This window comes from Nothobranchius furzeri, chromosome 19 (genome assembly GCF_043380555.1).
Source record: "Nothobranchius furzeri strain GRZ-AD chromosome 19, NfurGRZ-RIMD1, whole genome shotgun sequence".
NCBI lineage: Eukaryota > Metazoa > Chordata > Actinopteri > Cyprinodontiformes > Nothobranchiidae > Nothobranchius > Nothobranchius furzeri.
Window position 1 is genome coordinate 3147298 of NC_091759.1, and position 21033 is coordinate 3168330.

The 21033-nt window shown below is 40.1% G+C and overlaps 1 protein-coding gene across 10 annotated transcripts in view; it reads right to left on the reverse strand.

Moving 5' to 3' along the window:
* Positions 1–21033, reverse strand: part of LOC107372769 (CUB and sushi domain-containing protein 3) — a 630513-nt gene that overhangs the window by 422166 nt on the left and 187314 nt on the right. For all 10 annotated transcript variants that reach the window (XM_070547446.1, XM_070547444.1, XM_070547452.1 and 7 more), the window contains exon 3: positions 16053–16165. In XM_070547446.1, the coding sequence (XP_070403547.1) occupies positions 16053–16165 (113 nt within the window). The remainder of the gene's footprint in view (positions 1–16052; positions 16166–21033) is intronic.

The following is a 21033-nucleotide window of genomic DNA, read 5'->3' on the forward strand; positions in this document are numbered from 1 at the left end:
ATGATGATGATGATGTTGGTGATGATGATTATGGTGGTGGTGATGATGATGATGATGATGATGTTGGTGATGATGATTATTTTGGTGATGATGATTATTAGGGATGAGCCGGATACTCGTTTCAGACGAGTATCCGGTACGGATAAAGCATTTTTGACGAATACGAGCATGACACGAGTACAACTCGTAAATATCTGTAATCGTGCTGAAGGAAAATCCTCATTGGGTAACTGACTGTCTTCACGCTCTGTGATTGGCCAGTCACATAGAGCGCCCGCCCCTCCCTTCACACACAACTCTCTAGCCGGCCGGGAGCTCAGTCCGTCCTGCTCATCCACGCACACACGCAGACAGTAACGGATCTCGCTGTGATTGCTTCACTGTTGCTCACGTTTCTTCAGTTTTCCCTAGGTTTTCTTCAGCTCGTCTCTTTTTCGGTTGAATATTTAAAGTTACTTTTATCGTAACGTACATGGTGCATTTGACAAGACAGAGCTGACGTGCTGCATCAGTCACTGCCTCCGCTCCGGTCGGGTTTTTTATTTTTTTTTAAACTCCCTTTCTCTCCCTCTCTATCCCTCTCAGACACACACACCTTAATCAACATTGTTTTGTTTAACTTTGTGTGGGAAAATGCCAAGAACGTTAAGAAAAAAATCTGTTTAATCACATTAAAATTAAAAAATTTGTAAAGTTGTGTCTGGTTCTAGTATTTCATATTTCCTAGTTCCTACTGCATGAGTTCAGATGTATTAATCCATGCACTTAAATATTAATGTTCTGATTTTATTGAAACACTTGTTCTGTAACAGTTCCTTTACTATTGGGGCGATGGTGGCACAGGAGTTAAGTGTTCGCCCCGTAATGGGAAGGTTGCAGGTTCGAGCCCCGCTCAGTCTGTCACTGTCGTTGTATCCTTGGGCAAGACACTTAACCCACATTGCCTGCTGGTGGTGGTCGGAGGGACCGGTGGCGCCAGTGCTCGGCAGCCTCACCTCTGTCAGTGGGCCCCAGGGCAGCTGTGGCTACATCGTAGCTCATCCCCACCAGTGTGTGAATGTGTGTGTGAATGGGTGAATGACTGATTGTGTTGTAAAGCACCTTGGGGGGTTCCAGGACTCTAGAAGGCGCTATATCAAATAAATACCATTTACCATATTGTGATCAAAATTTTTTAATCTCAATTCTGAAGCTGCTCTGTAAATAGTTTTCAAATAAACAATACACATATCAACTTCTGATCAATCCATAACCATTTCAGACTTAAAATAATATATTGATGTAAACCACACCCACTTCCGGTTAAAACATGCCCACTTCCGGGTTATGCCACGCCCATTCTGATTACAGATACAGATAATTTAGTTAGTTGAACAGATACAGATACAGATAGAGGTGTACTCGCTCATCCCTAATGATTATGGTGATGGTAATGATTATGACAGTGCTGATGGTGATGATTATTACAATGATAATGATGATGATGACAATAATGATGATGGTGATGATGATGATGACGGTGATGGTAATGATGGTGATGATTATTACAACGATAATGATGATGATGACGATAATGATGATGGTGATGATGACGACTGTGATGGTAATGATGGTGATGGTGATGATGATGACAACGTTGATAATGGTGATTATTACAATGATAATGATGATGATGATGGTAATGAGGATGATGATGACGGTGGTGAAGATTTTACAATAATAATAATGACAACGTTGATAATGCAGTTTATGCTTTTATTACAAAATGGTTGGTCTGAAACACTTCTAATGTTTACTTCTATTTTTTAGGGTGGGGTGTTATTTGAAATTTAAACTTATATATTTTTTTATATTGTAAAAGAATGTAATTGGAAAATGATGAAATTGATAAAAAGTGTAAAGAAAACTCCAAATCCTGAACATTAAAGTTAAGGAGGAATTTCAAAGGTCTGAATTCATGCTCCCGCAAGACTAAATGATTTCAGTTATTAACCAAATCCTCAAAGTCGTTAAAAGTCTGGCTGAACAGGTACATACATACTTAAAAAAACATATTTTTCAACTAATTATGTCATTTCTAATGCTGTGTTTTTGTACTTCTATTAGTATTCCATCGTGAGCTGGCCTAATTAACTACATTTTTTGCTCTTTCTCTAAAGCAACAAATCACATTAGACATGTTGATGAATAATTGATAAAGTTGCATATTCCACACTTTAGTGGGAAATTTACATGTCTTATGCAAATGCTAAGCAAATCTAATTTCTCATCTTTTAATCCATAGCATCATAGTGTCTTATGGTCTTGGTCCATTCATCTTTTCATTTATCCATTTGTTTCACTTATCCAAGGTCAGGTTGTGGAGGCAAGAGATTCAGGAGGGAAACCCAAATGCCCCTCCCCCACCTCTGAAGGGATCTTAAGGCTTTCTCAGACCAGAGAGGGTAAACAACCCCTTCAGCAATTTCTTATACCATGACTACTCATGCCAGGGTTTTTGTAAAGTCAAATATATTAGAAAACAAATCCACCCATGCCAAACCACTTAAGTAATTATACAAGCACAGTCAAAGGCATGTCCAACTAGGAGGCAGTAGTTCCCCAGATTATATCCAATCAGAATAACTTTCCAACTTCCGGCATCACTTTCATAAAGCAAAACCACTGTTGACATTGTCCTTTGCCTGTGGTCTTCTATGTGGAGCAGTAATTCAGCTCGGCATAGCTCGCAGATGTGATACCAGAGCACGTTTGTATTACAACAGAGTATTCACAAATCTCCAATTTGGTTGAAAGTTTTTGCAAGAATGGATTTTGATGCTGTAAATCTGCTATTTTATGTGGAAGACGAGCCAAATCAGACAAAATTATGTTCGTTTTTTGAGTTACTGTGCTGTGTGTAGACAAGGCCCAAGTTCTCCCCATGGTCACCTACAATCAGGACATACAAAGATAATCGTCAGAAGTGGTTGATTACAGGGAATCCTGATCAGGGACCTGAACCACCTCAGCTCACACGTCTTGATGAGGAGTGTTGCGGTCGGCAGTTGTTTCACAAAGTGTCACGAGTAAGCAAGAATTCCTTTTACAAGCTTTATTCGAACCTGCATCCCATGTAGCAATATCAGACATCCATCTTAACTCTTCATTCACTTCTCTCCTCACTCACAAACTTACTATCCATGTGGTGGACACAACAAGGAGGAGCAGCAGCTCTACTCCCTTGATCAAACCCCTGAATGACAGGACCTTACTGTACCTCAAAGGTAGGTAGATCTAGGACACCCTGTGGAGGAAGCTCATTTCAGGAGCTAGTTCGTGGGATCTCTGTCCAGTTCTCAAGTCCATAAATGATGGTTGGAATAGAACTGGATCAATAAATCAAGAGCTTTGCCTTTTGGCTCAGCTCCTCATTACTCTCTCCCTCCTACCATCACTCATTAACTAAACACTAAGCTGTTAAACTCCTTATGGTCTGTCTATGCTTAAATCTTGAACATAACCAAACATTCATCTACACAGTTGCCAAATGACAGAACTCCAAAGCAATAAGCACACAAAACTTGGCCAGTTATCTAAAAGTCACCAATCCGGTATTTGAATGGGCCATAAAATTATCACAACATCCCTTTCTGTGCCTGATGAGATGAATGCGTTCCCAGAAGGGAATCGTTTAGAACATAATCCATCACATCTCGAAGTTGCAGCAGGTCAGGAGGCGCGTCCACACTGATTGGGTTACTGGTCTGGCAGCAGACCCCTGTGAACGGCTCTCCATGATATGAAGAACTGATGGAGAGATGCCCATGGCGCAGATGGGTCCATCAACGCCACCGACATCTGGCCAGTGAGAGCTCCCAAACTGCTGAACCAGCTGCCAACGAATTCTGTGTGATGGGAAATTACACCCCCCCACCCCTCCAGTCATCAGGAAAATACAGATAAGAGGGTTGATAAAGAAAAAAAAACTTTTGTTGGCTGGTAAACGTGGCTTCTCCAACATTTTTACTTGTGCTTTTTTCAGAGGACCTCTGTTTCCATTTGGAGCATTTTCCTTTTTATCTACATCCTCCGTATTGTATGAATCTGTTTATGCGTTTTCTCTATTCACCAAGTAAACTGTTGGTCAAAGTTAATGTGATGGTGCTCGTTTTGTGACTAAAAACCAGAAAGAAAACCAAACAGAGAAAATCTTACAGGAAAGAAACAAAATATTTATTAGGTCACACCAGTAGGAAACCACCACTCAGGTGTGTGTTTTATTTAGAACTGTTGGTCTTTATTCACAGAAGTCTTTTTCACAGTTTCTGACATTTTTCAGGTTCCTGTAATACGCTTCTTCTAAAATGCTAATTCAATCCTCCCCATTTGCATAAAAAAGCAAACTAATAGAAAATAATCAAAGAGAAATTTACTTGCTTCAATTATAACTCATCATCCTACAAGAGTTCTCTTATGGGTCACCGACATCCTTTTGGTATTTTTTCTTTTAAAACTGAATATCTTTTAAACTCATTGATTTCTTTTTATGTCGTCCTGAATACAGCATGCTGTTTTTATTTCTTTTGTGTGCTTTTAACCTTTTAGTTTTGATTTTAGCCCTTTTATCTATTGTTTACCACTATTAATAAATTGCTTTTGTACGTGTTTTGAATTGTTCCATCTTTTAAAATTCAGCCTTGTTTATTTAAACTTTCAGGCATAAATTTTCATTTGCTTTGGAAAGCATTCAGGGTGCTTTAAATATGCCCAACTAAAGCTTATTTTAGTACAAATGTGTTGTGCAGTTCTTTCTTCTTTGTGTCAACAAGTCAGCGCTATATTGGTAGACGGAAAGTAACGCTTTTACATGGTGATGCTTTTCAGGTCAAAGCTAAAACACCCATCCATCCATCTTTCTGCATGTATCCAAAGTCGGGATGGGGGGCCAGCAGCGTAAGCAGAGATGCCCAGACTTCCGTCTGCCCAGCCACTTGGGCCAGCTCTTTCGGGGGGGTTCCCTTTAGGTCTCTTCCTGGTTGGATGTGCTTGTAAAACTTCACCAGGGAGACATCCTAACTAGATGCCCGAGCCACCTCAACTAGCTCCTCTGGATGGGATCTACTCTGAGCCCCTCCCGGATGACTGAGATTCTCACCCTGTCTCTAAGGGAGACCCTAGCCACCCTGCATAGAAAATTTATTTTGGCCACTTGTATCTACAACGTTGTTCTTTCAATCACCACCCACAGCTCATGACCGCGGGTCAGGGTACGAACGTAGATCGACCGGTAAATGGAGAACCATCCATCTCAGCTCCCTCTTCACCACGATAGACCAGTCCAACGCCCGCATCACCGCAGCACTAATCTGCCTATCGATCATGCACTCCACTATTCCTCACTAGTGAACAAGACCCATAACTAATCTTAATGCAAATATTCAGACATGTATGCATCATCAACATTTTTTCCCAAACCAGTGTAATTTATTAATTTTTTAACCAACTTATTGAAGTTTTTTCTAATTTTTTAAAAAGAAAAATAGAACAATCATAAGCTGAGTTGGAACTCTTCTGGTCAATTCCTCAAATGACTGTGGAAACCTTGCTATGTGCAACCTACCACTCAAAGAATGACTAATCTACTTCCACACCAAGTTTTAGCCAGGGGCGTGTCCAGGGGGTGGCCTGGGGTAGCACATGCCACCCTTGGAATCTGATTGGCCACCCCAGGTGCCAACACACTAATTTCTTTAAATAGGCTTTTCATTGTCCACAAAAGGCTCGGGGGTTAAAAACAAAAAAAGCATAACCATTGGTACCACCCATGCGCGAAGCTGTGCCTCACCTGGGCCCCCCCATTTTAAAAGATCTGGACACGCCACTGGTTTTAGCTCACCATCTGGAAAACTGATCCACAACCGTTTTTGTTAGCCATGGCTGCCATGTTGAGTTGGGTTGACTCCAAGTTATAGATGCACGTCCAGTGATTACTTATGAGTGTTTAATTTAAATCCATCCAGTGGTTCATGATATCTTTTAATGAGAAAGACGAAGAAGAAATACACATACAGTATATTTATTCAGTATCAATGGGTCTTCAAAAGGGTGTTGGTGTGTGTGTGTGTGTGTGTGTGTGTGTGTGTGTGTGTGCGTGCGTGTGTGTGTGTGTGGTGATTATCTGTGATTCTGTCTCAAACTGCCCCCAACGTCATGCTAAATTATACATCAATGTATTTCTGTGTCGTTCACATGCATGTGCACGTAGGTATGGAACGTGCTAAGCTATGAATTAGTGATGAGCTGATTTTCTTCAGGGGGACAGAAAAACCTGTCAAGTTGTCCTACAACCACATCAAAGCTGGAGCAGATCAAAACTCTATATTGTATTTCTTCCCAAGTTTAAAAGTTAGATTTTTTGTTGTCGTTTATGGTAAACGCTTAGTTTTATTATTATAATACTGTGGTATCCTCATTCGGATCCATTTGTTTTCTACCTGTGAAATGCAAAGAAAAGCAGAGATGTCGAGACCTTCTTCTCCCAAATGACTTCCTACTGTGCTTTTTGGACTCTTGATTGAAGTGTCCAAAGGTTTTCCATGGCTAGGTGTGAAGCAAAAGGCCTCAGGCATCACGCCAAGAGTACAGGACGAAGAAGGGTGCACTCTTAGCTTGATGTGCCTGGAGTGTTTGCACAGTAAACGTCACAAGGTTTCCAGATGAATTTGATGCATTTCTAAACTTCTTAATTTATTTTTACTACGTTTCAAAATATCAAATGTGCAACAATGATGCAGATAACATTTGAATCATGCTAAAACTAAATTTTCTAGTGGCAAAACTTCTACATCTGGAGCCGATCGGCTTTAAATAGGTGAAATAACCGCTGATGTTGACTAATTTAGTTCATTTTTTTAAATTGCATCCGATGGAAGGTTTAATCAGAACATAAATGTTCTTTAAAATTTTTGTCTTCTTTTACCTACACTTGTTGGTCACATCTTTAGGTACACTTCTTACTACCAAAAATCTAATCAGCCAATCACAAGGCAGCACCTCCATGCTTTTAGATCAACATGTGGCGAGATGATGGATTTTTAGGCAGATGCTTACATTAGCAGGCAAAAACCTCCAAAGTTGTTTACTAGACCAAAGACAGTAACAGGAGCGACCCAGAAGTTATTTCTAATATCCCTAAGAAGCCACAGCATCTTTTTATTTAACTCTAATAGCAAGTGAAGAAGGTTAGAGGTTAACATTGAGCTAACAATGCTGATGGTGAATTAAAAGCAAATAGTTGGATCTAAAATGATCTCAAGCTGCTTTTTCAATCACTAATAACTGGATATTACAGTGGAATGTACGTGTGAAGCGGGTAATGAGTCAGTCGTGGCAGTTTACTTCCTTTAATGAGTCGTTCAGAACTACAACAGCAAGCCAACAGCAAGATGACGAACTTCTTGAATGCTGGAGGCATACTACCATAGTACATGTAATAAGTGCTCCCTACCTTAAAATACATATAACAGAAATTACTATGTATTTATCTACTTATCAACATACTATGTATGACTCCTTTTTGCTTGTCATGCAAAATCTTTTGGTGCTGATTCATAGCTGGCAACAGCCATGAAACTCTAGGAACAGGAGTGAGAATGTGACTGTTTAGAAAAACTGTCCGCAGTACCCAAATTTAACCACAGGGTGTCATTCTTACATAGTGCACCTTTAAGATTAGCTGCAGCTTTTACATGGTTGGGTCAGACTTTTAAACATTGACTTTAACATTAAAGCATGGATCCATCATGCCTTGTATTAACACTTCAGGCTGCTGGTGAAGATTTTTGGACCCCTTAGTACCACCTGATCCTGGCTTAAACATCACAGCCTACCTGACTTTATTTGCTGACCATGTCCATCCCTTTATGACCACACAGACCCATCTCCTGATGCCTACTACCAGCAGGACACTGCATTATGCAACAAAGCTCAGACTTCTATGTTTCTGAAACATGATCATGAGTTCAGTGGACCCCAACAGCTTCCACGGTCACCAGATCTCAGTCCAGAACCTTTAGACAGTTGTGGAACTGGATATTTCCATCATGTTGTGTTATGTTTATTTATTTGGCAGATGCTTTTATCCAAAGAGACGTACGATTTTTAACCTATCAGGCATGTTGTGACAAGTGGGGAAACCGGAGTAGCTGGAGAAAATCCATGCGTGCATGGGCAGAACACACAGAGAGATCACAGCCGAGTTTTGAACCTGCAACCTTTTTGCTGCGAGGCAACAGTGCTAACAACTGCGCCACCATGCAGCCCATCCCCTCATGGATGTAACTGTGTGATATCAAAATGGTCCTAGACTTCAGAGGAATATTTCCAGCACTGTATTAAATTTAAAACCAGAAGATTTAAGGCAGATCTGATGGTAATCGGGGGTCCAACCGGGTTCTAGCAGGGTGTAAAATGCAAAATGTTCAGCAGATTACATGAACTATAAATGGCTTGCCTAAATTGTCCAAAACAGATTGAGGAAGAAATGATCTCCCCTTCTGATGGATTTACAGCCAAGCTGTTTGTTGTGAATGTTGTAAGAAGCCGATAAGCTGAAGGCTCAGCGATTGGTGCTTTAATGTTTCACTTTTCTAAATGCCAATTGTGCTCTGCGTGTCTTTCTCTCCATCTGCCCATCTGCAAAACACATACAGCGTAAGTCAAAAGGCTGAGTGTATCCGCAGCAGGGTCTCCTTAGATAAGTCCCTTGGATCCATCTTCTATGTTACTTCTACACACAGAGAGGCAACAAAAAAGCCCACCTAGAATAAACACGAGCCAAGTAGCGGGTGAGAAATGTGCGCCAGTGAGTAAATCTGGGACAACTGCTTTGACGTGTGAGTGGCGCTGACACACAGAAAGCCATATGAACCCAGGCCCAGCATGTGCGGAGACTTCGCCGCAGACACTTTGCAATCAGTGATGTTGTGATTGTGCAGTGCAGCAGACCCAGAGCAACAAGATGATTACCCATCAGCTATCCTCTGTGCATTTAGACAAGCACGGTGACCCGTGATGGGATGCAGAAAGACACACAGCGAGCATAGCAACGAGCTCAGGAGAGCGCTGTGGGTCTTCGCTTTAGAAGTACTTGGAAATTTAAACGTGAGGAGAAATTTTTACTTTTTGGGAAAGTTTTCAAAATATTAGGGGTTATATTTTTTGGCGTCACATTCATTTGGGAAGGTAAATCCTTTATGATTCCTACTAGGGCAGCTTGATAGTAGAAGAAGATTGTATTTTGATGAATCCTCTGACATCAGCTACAATAAATCAATATTTTCCTCAGTTCTGTCTTTTTTTTCTACCTTCACCGCAACTTTCACCATGATTTTTGGCTTTTAAGCCACCTTTCCCAACAAACTTTACGCCCAAATATGTTGTTGGAAGACATTTAATGCCTGGTATTTACTTCACTTTTAAAAGGATATTCCACCCAAAAGTGAATTTTTGTATGTTGATATATTTCCCAGAGTTAGATAAGCGGGAAAAAAAACTATTTGTATCCAGCCCAGTCATTCTCCTCACCCCGCTATACTCCTTTAGCTGTAGCTTAGCATAAAATGACCTGCACTTATATAGCGCCTCTCAGAGTAAGGACTCCAAAGCGCTTTACACTACAGAGTATCATTCATCCACTCACACACACACATTCACACACTGATGGTGATGAGCTACGATTTAGCCACAGCTGCCCTGGGGCGCACTGAAAGAGGCGAGAGAGTTGTGAGAAACAAAGTCCTTAAAATCACTCAGGAGTAGGGTTGTCACGGTATGAAAATTTAACCTCACGGTTATTGTGACCAAAATTATCACGGTTTTCGGTATTATCGCGGTATTTTTTAAACGGTGTTGCATATGTTCAGAAAGCATTGATAGTCCTGTTCTACACAAAATGAAATAGTTTTGAAAAGGTTTAACAGTGTTTATTAAACCTAAAATAACACAAAGCCTTAGCAAAAGTGCAACTTTTCACAAGTAAAGGAACAAATAGCTTATTTTTCTGGAACATGTTACAGTAGTCTGTGCAGGTTTAAATGATACAAATCCAAACATTTGAAACATAAACAATATGTAAACAAATCAAAGAAACACCACTTGTTTTCTCATATACTTGTTTTCTTCATTATCAAAATGAAAATCTAAAACTCCAGTCCACACTTGACTTGAGCACTGTACAAGTCAACCTTAAAAAATATGTATTTAAAATAAATAGCCACTTTAAACAAATTACTAAAATAACTACTACACTATGTAATCAAATCCAAATGTTCAAGTATAAATGGCATTGAATAAGTGAACAAATCAATGACAAGGAACTAATTGTATATTTCTCTTCATCATCAACAAATAAGATGCTTCATCCAGCAACAGGGTGTCCGTGACACGGTTTAAATGCTGGCTGAGGACGCTGCGGCTGCAGTATGTAGTGACTCGTTGCATTCTCCCTCAACCAAAAGTCCTCACGTCCTCACGTTTAAGCTAAAATGCTAATGTTAACTTACCTTGCACTGGCTGTAGAGACGTGGGTGATGGTCACGCAGATGTGCCATTAGATTCGAAGTGTTGCTGCCTTTTGCAGACACTTGTTTCCTGCACGTTCTGCAAACGGGATAGCAGTCTTCTATTAACTGTCCCTCAGCGTTTTTCAGAAATCCAAAATATGCCCATACTTCCGATTTAGTCTTCTTTGAGGGCTGATGGATGTCCTGGGCGCTGCCGTCTCCTCCTTCGGCCATTATTTCAGCTTCAAAGTTTTGGTGCCGTTGCAAACTAAAAAGTGCGTGTGCGCGCCGCGGGAACTTCAGCTGAAGCGACGGTGGCTGGTAAGGGTCACCGCGCCGAAACCGCGGCCACGGTAAACCCACCGAGATAATTTAGTTTTTTAAAAACTGGACGGTTACTTTTATTGTCAACTTTTTTACCGGGGTTTACCGCTATACCGGTTACTGTGACAACCCTACTCAGGAGTGATGCTAATCCTGCATGTAACATGAACATGACAAAATGCTAGTTGGAAATTGCTTTCTCCCACTTTTCTAACTCTGGGAAATACGTCAGACCAAAATGTCACTTTTCGGTGGAATATCCCTTTAAAATAGCGTTCATTAAGTTGATGAATATCCATTTTAGGTATATTATGTACTTCTTGTTTGGCATAGCTGCCTGGTGCTTACAAAGTCCTGAGTTGTGGTAAATAAAGCCTTTTCCATCACCATTTATCCAACGTTGAAGTGTGGAGTAAACACATTTCTAAAGGTGTCAAGACCTCTTCTCCAGTGACGCTCTCCAGTCCCACCTTAAAGAACCCAAGGTCAGGACAGAGAGGAAAACTAAATCCTTCTGGGTTTGCCCCAGGGTTGCTTCCCAGTCAGATATCCCTCTCCAGAGGGACACAACCAAGACAAATTGTATGAATAAACCACCTTTTTTAATGAGAAGGAACAGTGGTTCTAATGCAAGCTGCATCTGAATGATGGAGAAACTTTAAGGCTCAAAGCAGTCATTCAATGAAGGAAGTCCACTTCTGCCCTTTGGATCCAAATTTTACTTCTCTTGACCACAATCAAACTGTCATAACCATGAATAATGGCTTGAATACAGAAGGATCAGTAAACCAAGAGCTTTGGTCTTTCATTCCGTTCCTTCTTTACCACAACGGACCAGAGCAATGTTCTATGGGGCGCCGGTGGCACAGGGACTTAGGTGCTCACCCCATAATCGTAAGGTTGCAGGTTCAAGCCCCACTCAGTCTGTTGTTGTCGTTGTGTCCTTGGGCAAGACACTTAACCCAGCTTGCCTGCTGGTGGTGGTCGGAGGGAGCGGTGGTGCCAGTGTATGGCAGACTCACCTCTGTCGGTGTGCCCCAGGGCAGCTGTAGCTTCAGTGTATGAAAGCATTGTGCAATGAATGAAAATGAACGAATACAATGTAGCTCATGACCACCAGCGTGTTAATGGGTGAATGACTGTGTTGCAAAGTACCTTGGGGGGTTCCAGGACTCTAGAAGGCGCTGTATCAAATACAGTCCATTTATCGTTTCTAGACCCATCGGTCCTGTGACTTAATCCCACATCATTGACGAACAAGACACCAAAATGCTTGAGGCAAAGACTTATCCACAATTCAGATATTTTAACCTTTTTATAGTACATAAATAATATTAAAAGTACAGTTGCATTTGATTAGAACTAAGCCAAAACGTAAAATCAATGGGCGAAAAAGAAGTTATGTTCCACAATAATCCTGTTTTTTATGGTGCGACGATTTGACCTACTTCTCTACCCAATATGATTTCATTGCATAAATGTTTCTCAGGCATCCCTCCATACATAGTTCCACTAACATCCTATTGCAGAATTGCAACAGTGTCCAACTGTGTACCTAGACTGGGCAACTGGAACACCTTAGTCTCTTTTTGTTTTCAGCTATTTTGTGCTGGTACGTTCGGGACTACTGCCCCATCGCCTGACCCAATTCCACCAAGCTTTGTGCTGACATGCTGTTTTGGGTTTCCTCCATTCCTGTCAAACATCTTTACTCCTGCTTCCTCAAAGGAAACTGTAACTTGTCGTTGGTTCGGATGCAAACCTGGGAAATGCTAAGATGTGCTGCCATGTTCTTTTTAGAGAGAAGAGGCTTTTTATTGGCAACCCTTGCAAACAAGCCATACCTGTTCAATCTTTTCTAATTGTCCTGTCAGAAACATTTAACTTGCAGAGGGCTGTAGAGTCTGAATGCAGCTCTTGAACTTTTTGCAATTTCTCTGAGGGTTTAGGCCTGGCCTTAAGGATACTCGAAGGAAAAATTGAAGGGAAACTCACTGCTGGAAGATTGTATTGAATGTTTACTGAAAAGAGAGTCCCAACCCTACCTGCCCACCTAGTGGAAACTTATGTTGTGTAATGTCTGAAGTCTGTGTGCATATCTGCCTGAGGTGTTTTTTTGCATAGCAAAGCTATCCTCTCTGTGGAGGGTAACTCTGAAGTGCCTTTTTCCCCTCCCCCTGACTCTATCCCCCATATAAACCCTCTTGATCTATAACGGTAGAGCGACTCGGGTTGCGAATGACCACAGTCACCGATTCTTGTCATGTGTCTATGTATGTATGTCTGATCTCAGAATTGTGTGTACTGAAACTCTAATTACCCTCTGGGATTAATAAATTAGTTTTGAATTGAATTGAATGTCTAATGAACAAAAATGCCACTCTGGCATCATAAGGGAAAGGTTTTCATAGGTTTATTGGTTGAATAAATTAAATTCACTTTAATTTTTAGCGCCAAATCCCAACAGAAGCCGTCTCAAGGCACTTCCCAAAAAAAAAAAAAAAAAACATTCCTATTGAGTTCAAGTTTTCTTTGAAGAAAACCAAGCAAATGTTTTATCTCCAAAAATAACAAGCCTGGGGGAGTTCTGCCATATTGTGGAGTTGCTAATGCTAACAGTTAGCTTCTTCTAGTCAAAAAGTACTCCGCTGTCTACTGGACGCTAACTCAACAACAACCATCCCAATCGCGAGCCAAGATGGCTGAGTACTTGAATACTAATTTACAGTGTAACGCAGATCTAATGCAAGTAACGGATTAAAGACTATTTTAACGTTCAGCCTGATCAATCATATGTCAAGTATAACATGTAAAAAAAATTGTCTAATTGAACTTGCCTTAATTCTGCGATGGACTGGCTCTCTGTCCAGGGTGTACCCCGCCTGATTGCCCGTTGACCGCTGGAGATAGGCACCAGCCCACCCCCCACCCCCCCACCTCCCACCCCCGCGACCCTGCGTGGACAAAGCGGGTTCATAAAATGGATGGATGGAACCTGCCTTGATTCAATTAACTATGCAGCAGGGGGTATCTCAGACCCAAATTTTCAATCTTCCTAAAATGCCAGAAAATGTTGAAATTAGAAGGCTAAGGCCGGAAGATTGAGGGATTGTTTGGCAAACTAGTTCGCATTAACAATTATTTTATACAATTTAAAACCTTGGACCCCGGCATTTTTCTGTGGGATTTGCTAAAGTTTCTCAGAAAAACAAACTGCCTTAAAAATAAACAACTCCAGTTACTTTTTTGTCGGTTGTACTTAGACTAGAATAAAGTTTGTGAGCAATTTTAGCAATGTGTTTGGTTTTATCTCTAAAATCGACATTTACAAACCCTGCTGTAAGAGGTTTACATGCAATTGAATCATGTCAGTTGCTTCATTAACAGACATTTCAGTCATGTCAGTTTAGGTGATTTCCAGTGTCGTGTCGTTGCCTCTGGTCACACATTTTATGGCGTGTTTGTTTCACTCCTCAGCACTAATTACCCTGCTGAGGACATCAAAGTTATAAATCTAACCTGAACTCTTCAAAGCAGAAAGGATGTGATGGAGACAAATCTGTTCTGATTTTAACTACAACTTTGACTATTTGTGTGTTTTGTTCAAACTGTGACTGGAGCGCTGGAGCGCTTACTCAAGCCAAGAACAAGCTTTTAACGGGAAAGTAGGGAAGTTAATGTTGCGATTTTCAATTACATGTAATAGTTTTACAAAATAAGTCATGTCTCAATCACTTTGGAAGGAAGGTTACATTGAAACAGATTTCCTTCTCACCGAGCTGGTGTGTGTGTGTGTGTGTGTTTGTTTTACTAATTTCAAAATGAGACCAAAGAGAGGTAGAATCTTTGTTTACAAACTAAGAGCCCATGGGGTTGCCAACTCGGTGCCAAACATCATCAGTTTGTTGCCCTCTGCTGCCTGCTTTCCCCTCTCCGATGATGCAATCCCATGTGCGATCCAACGAGTAAACTCATCGGCGTCAGCCTGATGATGTTTGCAGCCGCAAATGAAACTTTGCAGGTAATTAAACCTTTTCTGTGTTTTAAAAAGAACTGAAAGATGGAATTTGAAACTAAACGCAGCAAGAACACACCAAAGACCAGATTCATGGTGGTTCTTTCGTCCTGTGAGAAGTTTACCGAACTTAACAGACCTTTTCCCTCAGTTTTTCTCCATTTCTGGTTCGATGACGTCACTTTCGTGAAGCGCATTTGTAGCCCTGGAGTTATTTCCACACAAAACCTAAAAAAACGTTTCCCCCCTGTTCGAAAATAAGCAAGTTCTTGGTATCAAAATGTTTAAAATTCACGGACATCAAATGTGAAACCCATGGCACATAACAAGCAGAATAAGAAAATAGCGTTTTTAGCCCCATTGACTATCATTCATTTTTTCGGGACAACACAAACATGTTGTCAATAGATGAGACCAGTAACTGGTTGGTTTTGAGATCAGTGAAAAAATGACTAGTGTGTTTGGAAAGTGGGCTGCAGTACCCAAATCTGACCACAGGATGTCATTCTTCATTTTTACAGACTGCACCTTTAACCACTAAAAAAGTTAACAAATATGTTTTAATACTGATTTAGTCACTAGTGAATAGATGCATTTCTGTCCTTCAGTGTCTCAACCCTTTTAGTACTTTTGTTTTAGTCATATCTATTTATAATTCTCCTCTGTCTTGATATTCAAAGTCTGACCAGCCTCTCATGTTGAAGAGGGATGCACTCTTGATCCATTACTAAGTCACATCCGGTGCCGAGTGGACACTAGTTTTAAAAAAAGAAGATTGGGTTCATGACCCAGCACTCTCCTTGAGAAAAAAGGGGTAAAAAACCAAATACGAATAATCCCTCATTCTCTTTCTCATCTCCGTCAAATGAATTGAATTTAAAGGAAACCACGTCGGCAGTGACAACAGAATCAAATCAGAAAATGTCACCTTATGTTTTAAAGGTTCTGCATCTTCTGTATTTTGCTTCAGCGTAAACGAAAATCTGAGAAAGTAGACAACGTAATGTGAATCATATTAATTATTTATTAAAGAATGTATTCAAGGTGAGGTTTGACTTTTCCTGTTTTAAACCTCCAACTCACGACTGGACTTTCTAATGTTCTAATGATTGGCTCAGCTGTACTGAGAGAGATGCAGATTTACTGACAGTGTAAAAAAATTATCTGACCTTCATAGTTTAGCTTGAAACCATGAGCCGAGACGGCAAAGTCACTGGTCAGCCTCAAAGAGAAAACGTTTCCCGTACTGGTGACAGGGGGAGGAGCCTGGAAGCCTGTTAACCTGTAAAAACACAGAACAAACATTTATTAACTAGACTGTACACACTTATTTTGAAAAATGCATTTAATTCTGTGTTAATGTCATAATTTCCTGACATTTTCATAAAAGAGAAATTAGGATCGATTTTCTGCCAAAGAAAATATTTATTTCACATTAGAGGCAAGTTACAAAACAGATAAGAGAGAAGCAACGGATATTTATTTTGTTTGTGAAAAAAACAACAATGTTCGATATCGTCTACCATTGATATTCGCTGACGTCAACATTAAAATTTAATATCAGAAAACATCGGTTTTTCCTCTTTTAATGACATTTACATAACACAGTATACACATATTATACATCAGACTCTTCATCTACTTCTCTTTCTCAAAATATGAAAATGAGACAGATTAGAGGTCAAGTTTGAGACATTTTAGTTTATCTGGTACAACTGGCGCATATTTCTCCCTGTGCTCAAACTTCCAAAGTCTTCATACTATGAGCACAACATCCTCCTCTATCCATAAATGTAAGCGTGCTCTGCCTCTCAGCTAAGCTTAAGACAAAGTAATAAAAACATGAGATCAAAGGGCACAGAAACAAAAGAAAAATGTGTTAAACCGATTAGCTCTACAAAAATAAACTTGTGTACAGATCAGAAAGCAGCAAAACTGGGGTAAGGAAAGGCAAGGCTGCCTCTAATCAATCAACATGTTCGAGTTTGTCCTAGAAAAATACAACCGAAGGCCGGCCTTCAGCGACGGGATTTCTTGAATTAAACTGGGAAGTATAAAGAGAGGATTTGAAGGCCAGATCTGTTTTAGGTCTGGAAAAATGCCAGACTGTGTTGTTGCTACTGCAACATTCCCCCTGCTACTAATGGTTCTCCTCTTCTTTTACCTACAGAATTTGATCCATTTCATTTGTTCCTTCTACTAAATCACTGAAGCATCCATCTGCTTGATGTTCACGAGCCATCTCTAACAACCCGGCCACTCTCACTGAGCAGGAAGGGATAAAAGCAAATCCCACCTGAAGTACATTCTTTTGAGACTTGTTTAGGTTGATTCTCATTGATTAAAAATTGTTTTTCAGTTCATTCTATTGATAAGTAAATGCTGGCCGTTGGTTCTGAGTGATAAGGAAATTACCGTTGTGTGTTTTTTTTTCTCCTCCTCAATGAAAAGTATCTTAATTAGACCCATGTTCACATTTATTGAGTGGTAAGGCAGGCATAACAAATGCATTTTCACTATGATTAAGCGACTCCGTTTCAAACATTGACACGATATAATGACTTGTGCATTCCGCTTCCTTCACGCTTGCATTTATTGCTCTTTGTAATCAAAATTTTCTCTGACTCCATGTTTTATGTATTAAAAGATTGCATTGAGAAAAGAACTAGTCCCTAGAATAACATATTGTCTTAAACACGTTTACTTCACTCTTTAACCTTCTGTTTAATCTCCTTTTCCTTTTTCCACTTTTTCTTCAGCCTTATATTCTTTTAAAGTTGGCAAAAATGTACATATGACAGTTCTTGTTCTAAATGAAGCCAAATAAATTCATTTATTCTACACATATATATGCATTATATCTGAAATGTAAATTTCTACATTTTAGTTGTCCTAATTGGGTAGTTTTTCCTATTTCGGTGAGGCTCATGTTATAAAAATAACCTGAAACCACATCTTTTCTCACCAGTATCTAATCCGCGGTGCCACACTCCAGGAGGAACAAACATCGAGCCCAAACGCAAACAAACACTCAACTCTATTCATTGAGATGCCATTTATTCCTGGATTTATGTGTTTTCATATTTATGAGGTGACACCTAAATTATTTTATAGAAATTGAAAACGATAGAATAGAAGGTGTTTTGCACTGAAGGTTAAGTCTCTTCGTGTGTGTGTGTGTGTGTGTGTGTGTGTGTGTGTGTGTGTGCGTGCGTGCATGCGTGCGTGCGTGTGTGTGTGTGTGTGTGTGTGTGGAGGCGGGAGATGACAGTAGATTGCACCAGGAGCTGGGTGGCATGTTGTGTTAGGTATGGTCTGATCTTTCGTATGTTATACAGCACAAAGCGGCATGAACGAGCAACAGAGGCAACATGATCTTTAAAGGTCAGGTGTTCATCAATCACAACGCCCAGATTTCGAACCGCCTTCGAAGGAACCAGAGATAGGAAGTCTTTTTGGATTGAGATGTTGTGCTGTATGGATGGTTTTGCTGGGATGACAAGTAGTTCAGTTTTAGAGAGGTTGAGTTGGAGATGGTGGGATTTCATCCATTTTGATATGTCAGAGAGACAGTTTGATATTCGTGCAGAGACAGTGTGGTCGTCCGGTGGAAATGACAGATAGAGCTTGGTGTCATCTGCATAGCAGTGGTAGGAGAAGCCATGTGATTGAATAATCTCACCCAGTGAAGTGGTGTATATGGCAAAGAGAAGAGGTCCTAGTACAGAGCCCTGGGGGGCTCCTGTGTCAAGATGGTGCACGGTAGAGGATTGTCCAAGACAAGATACACTGAATGATCATCCTGATCATGATAAAGCCAGGAGGAAGAAAGTTAAAGGCAGAAGTTGAAACAGACAGAGACCTAGGTGCCGACACACTTAGCCTCTTTCATAAAACAGTTCTCTTTCATAAAGCAGTCCTACAATATGGCTGCAAAGACGAGCCAGTCTGTAAACGGCCTCTGGCCAATTAGAAATTACCAATTAGGATGGAAAGATATGAGCTTGTTTTTGGACAAGTCCTATGTTTAAAAGATGGGTCAGGCATTAGGGTTGGGGAAATAAGTCAAACACATCTAATTGGCCACAATCCATAACCCAAACAACCAAAGTTAGGTGAATTATATCTGTGTAGGCATGTTTATGAATTTCTAGAAACAATATATCGTCACTACTTTGGAAGTGCTTGGTTTTAAAGCCCCAGTGTGCAATATTTCACTTGCTTACTATCTATTTTGTGTGTCCCATTCAAAGTGTGTCTTTTTTCATTAATATTCCTTTAAGTATTCCTATTAGCTTTCAATTTTACAGTTTAAATTACAGAAACTGTGGTCAACCCTTCATAGTCATGCGCCATCTTGAAATTCGGTGGCTCTTTAGGACATACACGGTACAGGTATGGTGCAAGTTGTCTCTGTGGACGCCTTGCTTTCCTCTTAGGTTGTTTGCCCTGATCCAACCATGTGTGGCACACCTCCACCTCTCAGTTTTTATGACTCAACATATATTTAGATACTATTTAGAAAAGAATACAACTTAAAAGAATACACCTGATTGCTGGATTGATGACTTAATGTGTTTTGATGAGTGTGGGCTACTGTGGATGCAATACCTTCTCTGAACTGCATGGTGCTAAAGAGTCAAACCGTTTCACACATTTGGGGCTTTACACCAACAATATAATCAATGAGTAAGTAAAGGAGGTCAAGTATCATAGAGTCTGGTTCCTGGGAGAGGGTGGAATGGAGCGGGAGAAGGTCCGATGGATCAGGGCTTCTACTTCAGTAATGAGGGTGTAGTGGTGATAAGGGAGTAGAGACAAACTGGAAAGCTCTCAGTTTACTAATCTGTCTATTGTCTAACCTTCACCTACAGCCCTGAGTTGTAGATCATGACCGAAAGAACAAGATACAGATATTCTTTGTGGCCTATGTGCATGTGGTGCACCTACAAAGAAAGATTTGGAGTGTTGCCCCTCCAGGACCTGTAACCTTGGTGACTTGACCTTGGATAAGTGAAATACAATGAATGTATGGAGTATTATTGGTACTTTTGGCAATAAACCAGATTTGCATCAATACAAGACCAGAAAAAGAAAACAAATCCCTTCTAAAATGTTCCAATTAATGACTTGTAAAACCGTCAATGTGTTAAATATTACATTTACATTTTTATGTAAACATACTCTACATATGTATGCTGACATATACATCTGCTATGTAGTTCTTTGTCTACTTTTAAGCAAAATTCCATGAAAATGTTAACTTTTTAAATAAAACTCAGCAGTTGATAAACTTTTCTCTGCACCATATGTTAAATATCAGCTTCTACTCTTCGTACCGTATTGATTCAAGCTCTCATTTACTCAGAAATTAGCCATGTTGCAGAGTATTTTGACATGTCACATGCCCTTCAAAACACAGTGGAACATCAGTATCGACTAAGGCCAATCCTCACTGGAATAACTCTCAGATGAAGCACACACACACATGAACATTTCCAAATCAATACAACATCCTACATCTAGGATGCTCATTTCCCAGAGTGCATCCTGGAAAAGAATCAAGCTTCGAACAGCATGTTAAAAACAGCTTCAACATTACAGTTGAGAGAAAGAAAATGGATGAAATGTCTTTCGTCAAAACCACAAGGTTTACAAAACAGAACTGGGGAAATACATATGGGAGTACATGTTTTATTTAAAACCCTTTAAATTTGAACTTCAACCCCATTTAACTTTGTGATCCACAGAATGTGAAATCAGTGTAATTGATTTTTACTGTAAAATATGTGAGTTTGCGTAGAGCTGAGACTCCGGCATTTGTAATTCAACACCAGCAGGTAAAAAGCTCTAAAGTTGTATAAAACAGGAGAAACCCATTAATTATTTCTTGTAACCCTGAGAAGCCACGGCATCATTTGTTTTACTCTAATATCAGGCGTAGCAGACTAGAGGCTAACGTTGAGCTAACAATGCTAATGGTGAATTTGAAGCAAATAGTCGGCTCTAAACTATCTCAAGCTGCTTTTTCAATTACCCACAAATCAATACTACAATGAAATGTATGTGTGTGGAGAATAATGAGCCAGGCATTTTACTTCCTTTAATGAGACTTTCAGAGCTATAGCAGCAAGACGGCAAACTGCACTC